At 40.7% G+C, this 18,348-nt stretch overlaps 1 protein-coding gene across 10 annotated transcripts in view; it reads right to left on the reverse strand.

The window, feature by feature from the left end:
- The window catches only part of jakmip3 (Janus kinase and microtubule interacting protein 3), a 361,481-nt gene that overhangs the window by 147,093 nt on the left and 196,040 nt on the right, over positions 1–18,348 (reverse strand). For 7 of the 10 annotated variants that reach the window (XR_009507472.1, XM_059947652.1, XM_059947653.1 and 4 more), the window contains 2 exons: positions 3,418–3,645; positions 1,788–1,907 (listed from right to left, as the gene is read on the reverse strand). Coding sequence is in view for 9 of the 10 variants with exons in the window: in XM_059947652.1 (XP_059803635.1) it covers positions 1,788–1,907; positions 3,418–3,645 (348 nt within the window). In the remaining variant the exon portion in view is untranslated. The remainder of the gene's footprint in view (positions 1–1,787; positions 1,908–3,417; positions 3,646–18,348) is intronic. The other 3 variants (XM_059947651.1, XM_059947659.1, XM_059947656.1) reach the window with 1 other exon arrangement.

An 18,348-nucleotide genomic window follows, 5' to 3' on the forward strand; every position in this document is an offset into this window, starting at 1 on the left:
GTGGGAAGTTCATAACCACAGATATGTTGGGCTGTCCGCACCACTCTCTGCAGAGACCTGCGACTAAGGGAGGTACAGTTCCCATACCAGACAGTGATGCAGCCAGTCAGGATGCTCTCAATTGTGCCCGTTTAGAAAGCTTTTAGGATTTGGGGGCCCATACCAAATTTCCTCAACCGTCTGAGGTGGAAGAGACACTGTAGTGCCTTTTTCACCACACAGTTGGTGTGTACAGACCACATAAGGTCCTCAGTGATGTTCACCCTCTCACCCCAGATCCATTGACGTCAGTAGGGGTTAGCCTGTCTCCATTTCTCCTGTAGTCCACAACCAGCTCATTAGTTTACATGTCTACAAATTTGTCTACATGTACTGTACTTTCTCTGTAACTGTAACAGTATTCTTTATATTCTGTTCTCTTTTTTCCCCTTTGTACTACTTTGAAGTAGTTATGTATGATATGGTGTGCTTTGAATGGCACTTTGCATTGTATCTAAGTATATGTGACAATAATAAACCATTTATCAAGTACCATTGAAGTCTCCTCTACATTGGAGAAATGAAATTCAGATTGGGTCACCATTTTGTGGAAAACCTTTGTTCAGTCCACAGGGACAAACGAGAGTTTCCTGTTGTCAGTTAGTGAATTCTCCATTTCACTCCCAATCTGAATTGTCTGTCTCTGGCTTCCAGTACTGTTATAACAATGCACCACAAAAGCTTGAAGAACAATATTTCCACTTTCGGTCAGCGAAGTTTTCAGGTTTCTGGACTTAATATTAAATTTTACTTGTTATGCGTGCAACATAACTGGTCACATCTGCTGTTAAACATCGGTGTTTAATATTGGCTCTGTTTTTCTTTCTCCATTTTGCACAATCTGACCATCTAAGCATATCCTTCGTCTCAGTATTAAAAAACCTTGTGTTTGTATTTTCAGCCTCCAACAATCCCAGCAACTATTGACCAAAAGATCTCTACAGCTTACAATACATACATCCATACACAAGATATACTTCACAGAGTTGAACTGAAATTTAATCTGTCAACACAAATTTTAGAGATCTCCTTGAAACCTACCGAATGTTGAAAAAACTAGATAAGGTGGATGTGGAGAGGATGTTTCCTCTGGTGGAGGTTTCCAGAACTAGGGGGAACAGCCTCAAAATTGAGTGGCTATCATTTAGAACAGAAGTAAGGAGCAATTTTTTTTAGTCAAAGAGTAGTGAATCTGTAGAATGCTCTGCCACAGACTGCAGTGGAGGTCAAGTCAGAGGGTATATTCAAAACAGAATTGATAGTTTCCTGATTGATCAGAGCATTAAGGACTATGGTGAGAGGATAGGTGTATGGGATTGAATGGGATCCGGGATCAGCCGGACTCGATGGGCTGAATGGCCTAATTCTGCTCCTATACCTTATGGACTTATGATCTTATGGCCTAATAATTTTAATGGACATTGCAAATTTTTAGCTTTCCATTTCAACATATGCCATCAAATGATTTGGTAAAGTATTAATTATTCTTGTTAGCTTGATGGAAAATCGTGTAAAAATATTTGCCATTGCAGTTAATCGCCTATCTTACACTGCAAGTATTATTTGATTTGGCCTTAGCTGTAGCATGAGAAATAGATGTTACTCATGGGAATATGAAAGTAATAATTTGGTAAATACATGAATCAAAAATATTAAAGAGAACTATGGAATAGCATCAAATTCATAATGTTAATAATGAATGTAAACACTTGAACTATAGTTGAAGGTTAATCACCAAAAGCACTTACAAGTTCGTTTCTCTCTTCAGACAGCAAAGCATTCCGATCTTCTAGTTTCCTGATGATTGCACTTAATTCAGCAATTTTAAGTTGGAATCGCCGAGTATCCTTTTCATCCAACTGCTGTTCCTGAAACATAGATCAACTGCAGATAACTGAACATCAACACAGCCACGCATCACTGATAGACCATAACCAAAGAGACTGAAGGTTTTGTCACAACTATTAAATCAGAGGCAGCATTGCCTTTTTTTTGCCATTAATTTTACCTTGCCTTTATGTGTAAAGTGAACAAACAAGCAAATCAGTTAAACTACATGAGAAAAAATGAAAAAAAAGGAATGGTGTGAAAATACAGTCCAAACAAAAACACTTGACATTGGCGTACCATGATCTCCAAAGGTGTTTTTCTACCTCAAGACACTGTTGTCTATTTAAGTGAAATGGAAACCATGATGCATTCCATTAATCTAAAACAAAACTAACCATGCTTTTACAAAAAAGAGCAACATGCTTCTAGCTAATAACTGAAGGCAACAGACAGACTGTGAACATGTTATAATTGATTATACAACAAAATAAGAATTTTAATGCTTTATGTATGAGGACATTTGAAGAAATATTGGAATAAATTACATTGAAGGCTGCAGTGGGTGGATTTTCTGTCTGGTTAGGTGAATAGGTGCCAATTATTTCCCATTGGTTATGCACTGCAGCACGCTATTAAAAATAGATATTGAAAGCGTATTAATGGATGACTTTCTGAACCAATGATGCTTGAATCCCACCAAACAGGTGCAGTGATTCCTCATACAACAGGTGCAGGAGAGCCTTTGCATCATATAACTATACACTCTGCTTAGAAACATTTTCATTCCATGTGCTAACAAAACCAAGAGCCAGTGAAAAAAAGAATCTTGATGAGAGTCAACAATGGGAAAGTTAAATTATGTTTACGGATATGAAAGTTTGCCTTAAAATTAAGCAGCAGTTTATATAATTAGCAAATTAAAGATAAAAAGCATAAGGATAACAAAGGATGATTGAAAGTATTGCCTTTAATTTGTGTCTACAATCCTGAAAGCATGGCAATTCAGTAGATTTACTTTCTCATGTTCATTGTAAACTAAAAGAAAGTGAGAGACACTCGTGCAAGACCAGGTCTGCAAGCTGTCTGACCAGTGTTAAGTTTGGTGTACTTCACACCTGGCTTCTGAAAAATGTGTGTATGCAGATTGAAAGAAGAAAATAAGCAGCAGAAATGACTGGGCGGGGCAGTGGGGAAGGGGACAGAATAAAGTTTACTTTCAAATTATTTAAGAGGTAACTTCTAAATACTGTGCTTATTAAATAATCAGAAGACAAACAAGCTGCTACACAGTAAAATCCATCCTCAAGACTAATAAAAATGAAAAGCATTATCATAAACTTAAATCTATTATTAATTCTACTTCAAACAGTAACAAAGAGTTGGCTATGAAGTAAAGAATATAAAAGCTATTGGAATAATTTTGGAATGTGATATTATTGCATAAGAGTTAATAATTAAGCAGAAGGTATTAATATGGCCCTCATCAAGATTTGGTTACAGAATTTGTCGATTCGGGCAGTAATAGACCACGTATGTGAAAGTGCTTACAGGGCTTCCTGAATGATCTGAGGCGTCTCCTGCACCGCTTGCGCAAGGAAGCTCCCTTTTCGGGCTACTCAGATGTCGTTTTTCCCATGCTTCAGCCTCTTTGACCTGGGTAAGTTGTTCATCTAAAGCCTCTTTTTGGAGCTGGAGTCTCTGAGCATGACCAGCCTGAGCCCCCAGCTCTTTTTCCAGCACGTAGACTGCTCTGTCTTTTAATTTTATCTCATCCATCTACAATGAGAACAAAACACAATCACAGATGCATGCACTTCAAGTCGTCTATTGCCATTTGACAATTATTCCCTAAAAATAAAACTCAAGGGAAGGAAATAAAAGATTTGTATTTTCTGGGGCAATGAAGCCAAATTGTAGATTTATTTAATTTCCAAACTCACTGAAATTTCATTTATAATGAAAAGAGATTAAATTATTTTAATAGCTAGTTTAGCTATTTCTACTTGTCTTACGGCAATTCTGTTTGATAAATTTGTTGAAAGTTTTTTTTCCTGGATAATAATGCCACAATTTAATGAATATTTTTTTTAAATATTTGATTTCTAAAATCACATTAAGTGTATTATACATAGTTTACCGTAGGACATAATTATAAATCTTAGCTGCTTAACATAATTCCAGTGATCCACACTGTGAAATTACCAATAACTTTTAGTAAACATTATCTTTTAATAAACTTTATTAAAATTTCAGCAGAACCAATCAAATCAAATTAGGTCCTCTATTTTCAATTTACAATGCAAAAAACCCAGTTTATGAAATCTATGTTTATTTACCTGCATATAGCACTTTTTCAAATAATTCAGATTGGAGTGTTTACCTGCATGGAATTACTTTGAAAATTAAGTAATTACACATAGTCACAGCTTTCATGGAACTCTGGATGTGGGTGACTCCTGACCCATTATCCAGACAAACTGGATTCAACTATCACCAACGGCTTAGGTTAGGTTCAAATATGAAGGGTTTTTAGCAAAGTGCTGTTCTTGTCAATGAATCCGAGCATCTACAGTACAACTTCACAGGAGTCATTCCACTTCAGCACTCCCATGAATGTGGCAACGATTCACTGTGATGAAGAAACTCAAAAACAAACAACTAATGGTTGTATCAAGGCAGAGTCCTGCATACCTGATAACGAATGTGTGTGCTTACCAATGGCTAGGACAGTCAGGGAGTAAAACACATCATGGTAAAGTCCTCTCAAACACTGAACACATCTAAATGAAATGCTGTCATAGAGATACAGCATCCATTATCAAAGACCCTCACCGCCAAGGTCAGGCACCTTTTTTGCTGCTGCCATCAGGTAGAAGGTACAAGTGTCCCTGGACTTGCACCACCAGGTTCAAGAACTCTTCAACCATCAAGCTTTTGAACAAAAGAGGCTAACTACACTTATCTATTGAGATGTCCCCACAACTAGTGATATCACTTTAAGGACTTGTAGCCATTAAATTTTGAAGATTAATGCTTGGTGTCCTTGCAGCAGTCTTAATGACCTCATTCATGTAAGCCACTATGGGACATCAAAGAAAGCTAATGGGTGATGAATGCTATTTACGAACAAGTCCTCAGAAATCTCTGGTGCTCAACTTCCATACTTGTGTGTAATGTGTAGATACTGTGTGCTTTGTTACCACACAAGGTGTTATCAAACAGAGTATCAAGATCTTGAAGTAATACTTCCTTTTCCTGAACTAAAAACAGAAAAACACTGGAAACACTCAGCACGTCAGGCATCATCTCTGCAAAGGGAAACAGTTAATGTTTTGAGCCTGAGAACTAGGAGAAAGAAAACCAAATAGTTTTAGTTAAAGTAGGGGAAGGGGGAATATCTTTGATAGGGTGTGACCAAATGAATAAATGTGGCATTTAAGGTATCTTATGCTTTTTATCTGTGTTATGTGTTGCCATGGTACAATGCCAGCAAGCTAAGTTATAATACATTGGAATTTTAATTTGCTCTTTCTTTATCTTTAAAACTATCCATTTCTTTCTGTTATCCATTGTGATTTTGACTCTGCTTTTCTTTCCCCACTGGTATCACCTTGCCTGCTGGACGTGTTCCAGAGCCCTGCTATTACCAATGCATAAAACATGCAAAGAGGCATAATTTGCAACATTGTTACATATGCACCATTTGCATAATTGTTACATTTACTTATTTGATCTCACTCTGTCAGTCACTCCATCTCTTCACAGCAACTGGAACTGTATCATCTTCTCTATTTCCAAGTATCCTGTTTCATAATCCACTATTGGGTAGATCCAGCATTTTCTGTTTTTAATTCTGACTTAAGACATCAGATCTTTCTTTTTACTTCCACTGCCACGTTAGAGGATCCCTTCAGTACACGGCTGGTTGGGTGTCAGGATTAATAGTGATTATTGTACAGCCTCATAGCTGTTTGGCAAGTGGCAGGAGCGAGGGATGTAAGGGGAAGGAGGAGGACAAGGGGGGAAGAGAATGGGAAGTCAACATGGATAACTAACAGACAGAGATTGAACGACAAGGCCAGGTATGGGGAGAGACTGTTAGGTTCTCATAATTAGGAAATGTGGTTTGGATTTACTGCACATGAGACAGAACAAGGTGGCCCTGGTCTTTCTCCCTACTGTAAAAGCCTGATTCTGAACTCAGTATAGTTCTCTATTTAAGCCACTGAGTACAGGTATTATGACTCCTTTGAAACCTGGCATTCATACATGGAGAACAATCTAAGCAGCTCTGAGCCGGCATTCAAACTGTTTGCTTAGCTAAACAGATTAAACCGTATTCCAGGAGCTCACAACGCAGTCCCAGGCAATGATTGTGACAGCAGCTCTTTAATCACCTGTAACTCTTTAAACACCTATTTCCACTGAATGCATTGAATTAAAATCACAATAGAGGGCTTTGGTTTCAGACAGAACAATATTGCAGGATTTTGAGGATTTAAGAAAATTGTATTACCGTCCAATTTAAATGATAATTTAATAATTTGTCCAAGTACTTTTTGGAAAAAAATTATTTCTTGTTAACATGCATAAATGGCATTATGGTGAGAATAAGAAGGCATTTTCTCACATGAACTCCAGTCAGGCTACCAGTAGGTGTCATTTGTATGGGTAGATTCATCATGATTGACATGGACATCAGCCAATCAGGGAGAAAATAATAGAAACAAAAGCCCAGAAAATGCAAATTAAGCACCCGATATGTTCCCAGTACATAGCAAATATCTTCAAGGAAATTTTAGGGTTTTACAGAAATGAGCAGAACCTTTAAATGAAATGATTGTAGAATTACACAGCATCGAAGGATGTTTTGCTTGTGTTTTTGCTCTTTGTGCTGGCTTCAACTTCCTTGCTTTTTTTTTCCCTTAACCCTGCATATTTTCCATTTTTGACTATCTGAAACTTTATGCTTTTAAGTTACTAATGAATATGTTTTCCCTCAAAACACCAGAACATCACCCAAATAAAATTCAACTAATGTTGAATCTGTATCCTCTGGATGCTCAGTCATCTGGTATGTGGTATGTTGTATGGTTTCAACATACAGTATTTATGTGATCTATTTCATTATTCAATTGTACTTAACCACTTCCTTAAAATTAATTCAAATAGAGGCAAGTTTCTCAATGCAGGCTAGATTTCTCCAAGGAAATATTTCTATGGTTTTACAGCACTGAACAGAATCCACTAACGAAAGGAATATAGAATTCTATATATGTTTAATTCTGGCAAATTTTTTCATATCTATATCAAGCCCAGATACCCTTACAACACAATGCTCAGAAGTGGACACAATGTTGCACCTGATGATAAATCTCTGGCTTCTTAAGTTTTATTGTAATTTTATGACTTTGTTTTGCCATCCTGAAAGCCTTATGTATGTGAACTCCAATAGCTCAAAATGTCCATGACCCTTTTAAAATCCAGTCTAATTAATTCTTCTAATTCTTTGCTATTGTCTCTACCAAATTTCATGACCTCACCTTATTTGAAGTATTCAATTCTTATGAATTTGCTTTGTATTCTGTGTTCATATAGCAGAACACCTGACAAACATTCCATTCTATGAAAAATTCCAATCATTTTGGACAATTTTGTTTTCATTGTTGTTTACCAGTTTTTTAATTACAATTTAATGATTGATCTTCAGATAATTTTGATTTGTTTACATTTATGTTAAATATACCTTAGGTTCTTTAAGTAATTTCTTAATTTTTACCTTATGAACATCTGACACACTGTACATCTGATACATTCAGTATGAAGTGTTGATCTGTTATTTGTGCTGTATGTTTAGAGATTGATGTTATTTTAAATTATTTGAAGAATATAGGAAAGGTTTTAAGAATGCAGTCTAAGAATCACACCATTGAAACAAAGTAGAACGGTACATTAAAGATTCAAAGCAGATAAATTTGTGGAGGTGAACCAGTGCTATTGAAATGATGTATGGAACATGAATATTTTCCCCATTCTTATTAATTTAGCTGGATAAAGGGTAAAGAAAATCCTGTTAAAACTCAATATATATTAATATTTTTAAAAATTAAAATATGGCTCACATTTTATAGGTAAGAAAAATGGACAAAAATGCTGCTATTTCTTTAAGGTAGGGAATCCTGTCAGATCACTAAAATTGCTTCTTCACACACAATATATTGATGTTACCTGCTATACTACTTAGAAATAAAATGAAGGCATTTTCAAGCAACCAGCTTTTTGCTGGAGAGGAAATGGAGAAATTCTATTAAGCAAACAAATAAACAGCAACGATCTACTGACACAAGAAGCATATTAACCATAAAAGTTTAAAAAAGGAAGGCCACTTCATAAGGTATACTTGTATACCTATTCGTTAATGCAAATCTCTAATCAGACAATAATGTAATAGCAACTCAATGCACAAAAGCATGCAGACTTTGATCACAAGGTTCAGTTGTTATTCAGACCAAACATCAGAATGGTGAAGAAATGTGATCTAAGTGAGTTTGCCCGTGGAACTATCGTTGGGTTCACAAGGGGTGGTTTCAGTATCTCAGAAACTGCTGATTTCTAGAGTTTATAGAGAATGGTGTGAAAAACAACTAAAAATCTCATGAGCAGCAGCTGTGCAGGCACAAATGCCTTTTTTAATGAGAGATCAAAGGAGAATGGCCAGGCTGATTCAAGCTGACAAAAAAATGACAGTAACACAAATAACCATGAGTTATAAGAGTGGAGTGCAGAAGAGCACAGCACGTTCAGAGCTGAAGTGGATGCACTGCAGCAGCAGAGAATGGGTCCAGAGTTAGTGACATATTCCTTGCGTAAGATGTGGGATCATTGCGAGTCCTCTAGTCTCACCGATAACTAAATCTGCACGAGATGCACCAAGGTGCAGTTTCTGAGAGAACTTGTTAAGGAACTAGAGCTGCAGCTGGATGACCTACAGCCCAAACAGTAAAGGTGATAGTTAGAAGCTAGTTACCTAGCTACAGGGAGATAGTTACCTTTAAGTTGCAGGAGGCAGGTACCTTGGTGACTATCCACAGAGGGAAAGGGAATAGACAGCCAATGCAGAGTACTCCAGAGGCCACTCTCCTCAATAATAAGTTTTCCACTTTGGATACTGTCATGTGGGAGAAGGAGTTTTAACTACCGTAAGGAGCCAAAGATAACTGATGTCTGGCACTGAGTCTGTCTTTGTGGCTCAGAAGGGAAGGAGGGAGAAGAGGAGTGCAATAGTGATAGGGGATTCCACAACTAGAGGAGCAGAAAACAGATTCTATGGACATGAAAGAGAAACCAAGAAGGTATGTCGCCTCCCAGGTGCCATGGTTAGAGATGTCTTGGATCAGGTCCATGGCATTGTAAAGGGGGAAGATGAACAGCTGGAAGTCATAGTGCATATTAGTATCAATGGCATAGGTAGGAAAAGAGGAGATTTTGAAGAGAGAATATAGGAAGTTAGGTAGAAAGCTGCCTAACTACCTGCCTAGATAGTTATCTCTGAAGTAATTCCAGTACCATGTGCTAGTCATGGCAGGAACAGGATGGAATACAGATGAATGAGTTGCTGAGGAATTGGTGAAAGGTGCTGTATTTCAGAAGGTAACTAAACAAAACCATAAAGAGATAAAAGATGAAAAGCAGATGAGGATGTTTTACAGGAAAGATACTGGCATGGATAGAAGATCAGCTGACTGGCAGGAGGCAAACAATGGGAATAAAGGTGACCTTTTCTGGTTGCCTGCTGGTGATTAGTGGTGCTCCTTGGGTGTTGGTGTAGGGACCGCTTCTTTTCACGTTATAGGCCAGTGATTGGGATGAAGGAGTTGATGGCTTTGGAGCCAAGTTTTGTGAGTGATACAAAGATAGGTGGAGGGGCCGGTAGTGTTGAGGAAGCAGGGAGTCTGCAGAAGGACTTAAGGCAGATTGGGAGAATGGGCAAAGAAGTGTCAGGTGGAACATAAGTTAGGAAAGTGCATGGTCATGCTTTCTTTGGTAGAAGGGGTAAAGGCAGGGTCTATTTTCTAAGTGGAGAGGAAGCTCAAAAATCAGAGGAGCAAAGAAACTTTGGAGTCCTTGTGCAGGATTTCCAAAAGGTAAATTTGCAGTTGGTGAGGAAGACAAATGCAATGTTAACATTCATTTTGAAAGGTCTAGAATGCAAAAGCAAGAATATAATGCAGAGGCTTCATAAGACATTAGTCAGATCACACTTGGAGCATATAACCATATAACCATATAACAATCACAGCATGGAAACAGGCCCTCCTAGTCCGTGCCGAACCCTTAATCTCACCTAGTCCCACCTACCCGCACTCAGCCCATAACCCTCCACTCCTTTCCTGTCCATATACCTATCCAATTTTACCTTAAATGACACAACTGAACTGGCCTCTACTACTTCTACAGGAAGCTCATTCCACACAGCTATCACTCTTTGAGTAAAGAAATACCCCCTCGTGTTGCCCTTAAACTTCTGCCCCCTAACTCTCAAATCATGTCCTCTAGTTTGAATCTCCCCTACTCTCAATGGAAACAGCCTGTTTGCGTCAACTCTATCTATCCCTCTCAAAATTTTAAATACCTCGATCAAATCCCCCCTCAACCTTCTACACTCCAATGAATAGAGACCTAACTTGTTCAACCTTTCTCTGTAACTTAATTGCTGAAACCCAGGTAACATCCTAGTAAATTGTCTCTGCACTCTCTCTAATTTATTGATATCTTTCCTATAATTCGGTGACCAGAACTGCACACAATATTCCAAATTTGGCCTTACCAATGCCTTGTACAACTTTAGCATTACATCCCAACTTCTGTACTCAATGCTTTGATTTATAAAGGCCAGCGTTCCAAAAGCCCTCTTTACCACCCTATCTACATGAGACTCCACTTTCAGGGAACTATGCACAGTTATTCCTAGATCTCTCTGTTCCCCTGCATTCCTCAATGCCCTACCATTTACTCTGTATGTTCTATTTGGATTATTCCTGCCAAAATGTAGAACCTCACACTTCTCAGCATTAAACTCCATCTGCCAATGTTCAGCCCATTCTTCTAACTGGCATAAATCTCCCTGCAAGCTTTGAAAATCCACCTCATTATCCACAACACCCCCTACCTTAGTATCATCGGCATACTTACTAATCCAATTTACCACCCCATCATCCAGATCATTTATGTATATTACAAACAACATTGGGCCCAAAACAGATCCCTGAGGCAACCCGCTAGTCACCGGCCTCCATCCCGATAAACAATTATCCACCACTACTCTCTGGCATCTCCCATCTAGCCACTGTTGAATCCATTTTATTACTCCAGCATTAATACCTAACGACTGAACCTTCTTAACTAACCTTCCATGTGGAACTTTGTCAAAGGCTTTGCTGAAGTCCATATAGACTACATCCACTGCCTTACCCTCGTCAACATTCCTCGTAACTTCTTCAAAAAATTCAATAAGGTTTGTCAAACATGACCTTCCATGCACAAATCCATGCTGGCTACTTCTAATCAGATCCCGTCTATCCAGATAATTATAAATACTATCTCTAAGAATACTTTCCATTAATTTACCCACCACTGATGTCAAACTGACAGGTCTATAATTGCTAGGCTTCCTTCTAGAACCCTTTTTAAACAATGGAACCACATGAGCAATACGCCAATCCTCCGGCACAATCCCCGTTTCTAATGACATATTAAAGATCTCCGTCAGAGCTCCTGCTATTTCTACACAAACTTCCCTCAAGGTCCTGGGGAATATCCTGTCAGGATCCGGAGATTTATCCACTTTTAAATTTCTTAAAAGCACCAGTACCTCCACCTCTTTAATTGTCATAGGTTCCATAACTTCCTTACTTGTTTCCCACACCTTAGACAATTCAATATCCTTCTCCTTAGTGAATACCGAAGAGAAGAAATCATTCAAAATCTCTCCCATCTTCTTCGGTTCCACACATAGCTGACCATTCTGATTCTCTAAGGGGCCAATTTTATCCCTCACTATCCTCTTGTTTTTAATATAACTGTAGAAACCTTTCGGATTTACTTTCACCTTATTTGCCAAACCAACCTCGTATCTTCTTTTAGCTTTTCTAATCTCTTTCTTAAGATTCCTTTTACATTCTTTATATTCCTCGAGCAATTCCTTTACTCCATGCTGCCTATATCTATTGTAGACATCCCTCTTTTTCTGAACCAAATTTCTAATATCCCTTGAAAACCATGGTGCTCTCAAACCTTTAACCTTTCCTTTCACCCTAACAGGAATATAAAGATTCTGTACCCTCATAATTTCACCCTTAAATGACCTCCATTTCTCTATTACATCCTTCCCATAAAACAACTTGACCCAATCCACTCTCTCTGAATCCCTTCGCATCCCCTCAAAGTTAGCCTTTCTCCAGTCAAAAATCTCAACTCTAGGTCCAGTCCTGTCCTTCTCCATAATTATATTGAAGCTAATGCTATTGTGATCACTGGACCCGAAGTGCTCCCCAACACATACATCTGTCAGCTGACCTATCGCATTCCCTAACAGGAGATCCAACACTGCCCCATCTCTAGTCGGTACTTCTATGTATTGTTGCAAAAAACTATCCTGCACACATTTCACAAACTCTAAACCATCCAGCCCTTTTACAGAATGAGCTTCCCAGTCTACGTGTGGAAAATTAAAATCTCCCACAATCACCACCTTGTGTTTACTACAAATATCTGCTATCTCCTTACACATTTGCTCTTCCAGCTCACACGCCCCATTCAGTGGCCTATAATACACTCCTATCAGTGTTACTGCATCTTTCCCATTCTTCAATTCCACCCAAATAGCCTCCCTAGAGGAGCTCTCTAACCTATCCTTCCAAAGCACCGCCATAAGGTTTTCTCGGACAAGCAATGCAACACCTCCTCCTCTGGCCCCTCCTACTCTATCACACCTGAAGCAACTAAATCCAGGAATATTTAGTTGCCAATCACACCCTTCCTGCAACCATGTTTCACTAATAGCTACAACATCATAATTCCAGGTATCAATCCACGCTTTAAGCTCATCCACCTTTCTTACAATGCTCCTAGCATTAAAATAGATACATTTAAGATACTCTCCATCTTCTCCTCTCTTTCCATCCCTAACAATGCATTCAAATTTATTATCCTTTTCTTTCTTCTCCCCTACATCTTCGGGCTGAGCGCATCCCTTCTCCATCACCTGCCTTTCCTCCCTCACACACTGTCTATTTACTTGCTCCACTGGTGAACTAACCTCCTCTCCCATAGTCTCCTCAAATAGTCTCCTGCCCCCCCCCCATCTTACTAGTTTAAAGTCCGCCCTGTAGCCCTAGCAAACCTCCTCGCTAGGATATTGGTCCCCCCATGATTCAAGTGTAACCCGTCCTTCTTGAACAGGTCACTCCTGCCCCAGAAGAGGTCCCAATGATCCAGAAACTTGAATCCCTGCCCCCTGCTCCAATCCCACAGCCATGCATTCATCCTCCACCTAATTCCATTCCTACTCTCACTGTCGCGTGGCACAGGCAGTAATCCCGAGATTACTACCTTTGCAGTCCTTCTTCTTAACTGCCTTCCTAACTCCCTATACTCTCGTTTCAGGACCTCTTCCCCTTTCCTTCCTATGTCATTGGTACCTACATGTACCACGACCTCTGGCTCTTCACCCTCCCACTTCAGGATATCTTGGACGCGATCAGAAACGTCCCAAACCCTGGCACCAGGGAGGCAAATTACCATCCAGGACTCCCGGTCACCTCCACAGAAACGCTTGTCTGAGCCCCTGACTATTGAGTCCCCTATTACTATGGACCTCTTTCTTCTAACCCTACCATTCTGAGCTACAGGGCCGTCCTCTGTGCCGGAGGCTTGGCCACTGTCACTCCCACCAGGTAGGCTGTCCCCCCCAACAGTACTCAAACATGAGTACTTATTGTCAAGGGGTACAGCCACTGGGGTACTCTCTAGTACCTGCCTCTTCCCCTTCCTGACTGTAACCCACCTATCTGCCTCCCGTGGTCCCGGAGTGACCACCTGCCTGTAACTCCTCTCTATCACCTCCTCACTCTCCCTGACCAGGCGAAGGTCATCGAGCTGCAGCTCCAGTTCCCTAACTCGGTCCCTCAGGAGCTGCAGTTCGGCGCACCTGGCGCAGATGTGGACGTCCGGGAGGCTCGGAGACTCCAGGATCTCCCACATCCGACACCGAGAACAACAAGCTGCCCTCACACTCATACCTCCCAAATAACTGAAAATACAAGAACTAAAAGATAAGCCTACTGTGCCCTCTTCCGCCTAAGCCCTCTGAGCCCAAGCCCTACACTCTGCGCCCGGCTCACTCCGCTGCCCGCAAACGAAGCTGCCCGCTTCTTAAGGCGGCGTTCTTTATATATCTTCCCTCCTTCATGCATCATGAGCATTTTTGGAACCCTTATTTAAGAAAAGATGTTTTGGCATTGGAGAGGGTCCAGAGGAGGTTCATGCGAATGATCCCTGGAATGAAAGGGAATAGATGTGAAAAGGATAAATCCTATAGTGAGGGAATCTAGGACCTGGAGGCACAGCCTCAGAACAGAGGAACATCCATTTGGAACAGAGATGAGGAATCGTTTCTTTAGATAGAGGGAGGTAAATCTGTGGAATTCATTGTCACGGATGTCTATGTAGGCCAGATAATTGTGTATATTTAAGGTGGAGGTTGATAGGTTCTTGATTAATCACTGCATCAAAGTTTATGGGGAGAAGGCTGGAGAATGGAATTGAGAGAGACAATAAATCAGCCATGATGGAATGGCAAAGCAGATTCGATGGGCTGAATGGCCTATATCTGCTCCTATATCTTATGGTCTTATGGAGCTGTTGCCACTTGATTAGTTGATTAGAGATTTGCATTAACAAGAAGGTGTACAAGTACACCTGTTTAAGTGGTCACTGAGTGTAGCTTCTTACATTCCATCTCTAATGGGCATCATAGATATGCCTGGTGGCAACAGAAAGCTTGTCTGGTGGATGTTAACAGCGGAAGAATGTTGTTTCAACATTGTGTCTTAGGCTACAGACTACAGGCTCCTTAGTCATAGCATTTTCTGTTTGGATACAATCATTAAGATTGAGGGGGGATCTTATTGAAACGTATACAATTCTAAAGGGATTGGACAGGCTAGATGCAGGAAGATTGTTCCCAATGTTGGGGAAGTCCAGAATGAGGGGTCACAGCTTAAGGATAAAGGGGAAGCCTTTTAGGACTGAGATGAGGAGAAACTTCTTCACACAGAGAGTGGTGAATCTGTGGAATTCTCTGCCACAGGAAACAGTTGAGGCCGGTTCATTGGCTATATTTAAGAGGAAGTTAGATATGGCCCTTGTGGCTAAAGGGATCAGGGGGTATGGAGAGAAAGCAGGTACAGGGTTCTGAGTTGGATGATCAGCCATGATCATACTGAATGGCGGTGCAGGCTCAAAGGGCCGAATAGCCTACTCCTGCACCTATTTTCTATGTTTCTACGTTTCTATTAAGTTTAATTGGAGTATGCTTTACATTGTAGACCAAGTTTCTAATAAACTTTTGTTTCTGTAACGTGTTTAAAGTATTCCATGAACCTGCGCAGATGTTTAACAAATACAGTTGAAAATGATCAATATTGAGCTTAAGTATCATATCCAACTTTATGGATATGGTATGATGTTTACAAACTGTATCATGAACAAGTCACATGATTTAGGCATTCAGCATTTCCTGATCTGTAGCAATATTTTGACAATTCTTCCAGGAATGTGCTGATATCATTAATATGAGCAAGTGCAAATCTGACAGTTATCATCTTAAATGTATCTCTCATGTAATTGAGGGTAGGTACATCAGGGAGAGGGAGCTCATTAGTGGATTAATATTAACATTCGTTCCTGTTAGAGAATTGGAAAGTTAAAGGTATACGTGAGCAGTTTGAAAGAGTAAAAGATAGACAGTGAGTGAACGTTTCCACCTTTTCATAGACTTAGTTTCATTAATAGTGTCAGGTATGAAGATGGTTCATACTTCTGTAGTTCACTTTAAGTGACAGAAGAATTGATATAAAGCTTGAAATAATTAGGGTTTAATATTTCTTTATCTTTGAAAACACAAATTGTTATATCAAATAATACCAAGGTTTTCACTGAAAATTTTTCAAGTTCAATGGCAGTATTTTTTGAATTGTATAACAATTGTTAATTGTTTTTGCTTCTCTGTCAAGGTTGGACTGGTAACAATTGGAATTACCAGTCGGATGGATTGCACGGTGTCTTCGGGCAATACGAGGGGAGGTGGAGTCTGCCTACTGATCAACACTGCGTGGTGCTCGGACACAGTGGTGCTGACAGGCTCCTGCAGCCTGGACCTGGAACACCTGTTGGTGAATGGTCGCCCCTACTATCTGCCACGGGTATTTACCTCGGTCACACTGACAGTGGTCTACATTCCCCCCCAGGCGGACGTGGAGTGTGCTCTGAACACACTGTATGCCAACATCAGTGAACTTGAGACCAGGTAGCAGGAGTCTTTGCTCATTACAGCTGGGGACTTTAACCAGGCCAACCTCAGAAAAGCGTTGCCAAAGGTATACCAACATGTCTCCTGCTCCACTAGAGGCCCGAATATACTTGACCACTGCTACACAGCAGTCCAGGATGCCTACCATTCCGTCCCACGACCTCACTTTGGAAAATCAGCCCATCAGGACTTATTCCTTCTCCCGGCTTACAAACAGAAACTGAAGCAGGAGGTCACAGTGTCAAAAGTGGTGTCGCGTTGGACAGAGGAAACGGATGAAGTCCTCCATGACTGCTCTGAATCGGCGGACTGGTTAGTGTTCAAGGACTCGGCAGCTAACCTCAATGAGTATGCCTCAGCTGTCATGGACTTTATCTGGAAATGCACAGAGGACTGCGTGTCTCACAAGACGATCCGGGTATTCCCTAACCGGAAACCTTGGATGTATTATGAGGTCCAGTCCCTTTTGAAGGCTAGAGCTGTGGCTTTTACGTCTGGGGATTCCAGTTGCTACATGGAATCCAGGTGTGAACTCTGGAAAGCCATTAAGGGCGCCAAGAGGCAATATTGAGCCAAGTTGGAAGCTCAGGCTAACCAGAGGGATGCCAGTAGACTATGGCAGGGTCTAAATGAGATCACTGGGCGCAAAGAAAAGGCTGGGAATATCAGTAACTGCAACGCTTCTCTTTCTGACTAACTTTACATATTCTACGCAAGATTCGAACAGAAGAGGAGCGTCCTGCCCCCTCCGGATGAACTGGTGGCATCGAGATTCATTGTCACTGAGGAAGACGTTAGAAGGGCCTTCCTGAAGATAAATCCAAGGAAGGCGATGGGCCCAGATGGCATCCCGGGACAGGTTCTCTGGGCCTGTGCAAGCGAGCTAGCTGGAGTGTTTGCTGACATCTTCAACGGCTCCCTGCTTCAGTCTAAGATTCCCTCGTGTTTTAAGAAGTCAGCGATAATCCCAGTGCCGAAGAAGAGTAAGGTAGCATGCCTGAATGACTATTGATCCGTGGCTCTGCCATCAATTGCTATGAAGTACTTTGAGCGATTGGTTATGGCACACATCAACCATAGCCTACCGGAACAACAGGTCAACGGCAGATGCCATCTCTCTGGCACTATATTCCTCCTTAGAACACCTGGAGAATAAAGACGGATATGTAAGGCTCCTTTTCATTGACTACAGCTCTGCCTTTAATACCATCATTCCAAATAAATTGATTCCTAAGCTCTGGAACCTGGGTCTCAGCACTCAGATCTGCAGCTGTTTCTTCAACTTCCTCTCAGACAGGACCCAGGCTGTAAAAATAGGGGGCAAGCTCTCCTCTACAATCACTCTGAGCACTGGTGCCCCTCAAGGCTGTGTACACAGCCCCCTGCTGTACTCACTGTACACCCATGATTGTGTAGCCAAGTTTCCATCAAACTCAATATATAACTTTGCAGATGACACCACAATTGTAGGCCGTATCTTGGGTAATGATGAGTTTGACTACAGAGAGGAAATTAAGAATCTGGTGGCATGGTGCAAAGATAATAACCTATCCCTCAACGTCAGCAAGACGAAGGAATTAGTTGTTGACTTCAGAAGGAGTAGCGGACCGCACGACCCCATCTACATCAGTGGTGCACAGGTGGAACAGGTCAAAAGCTTTAAGTTCCTTGGGGTGAATATCACGAATGACCTGACTTGGTCTAACCAAGCAGAGTCCACTGTCAAGAAGGCCCACCAACGTCTTTACTTCCTGAGAAAGCTGAAGAAATTTGGCCTGTCCCCTAAAAGCCTCACTAATTTTTATAGATGCACTGTAGAAAGCATTCTTCTCGGGTGCGTCACAACCTGGTATGGAAGTTGTCCTGTCCAAGACTGGAAGAAGCTGCAG

Source organism: Hypanus sabinus, chromosome 22 (assembly GCF_030144855.1).
Source record: "Hypanus sabinus isolate sHypSab1 chromosome 22, sHypSab1.hap1, whole genome shotgun sequence".
NCBI lineage: Eukaryota > Metazoa > Chordata > Chondrichthyes > Myliobatiformes > Dasyatidae > Hypanus > Hypanus sabinus.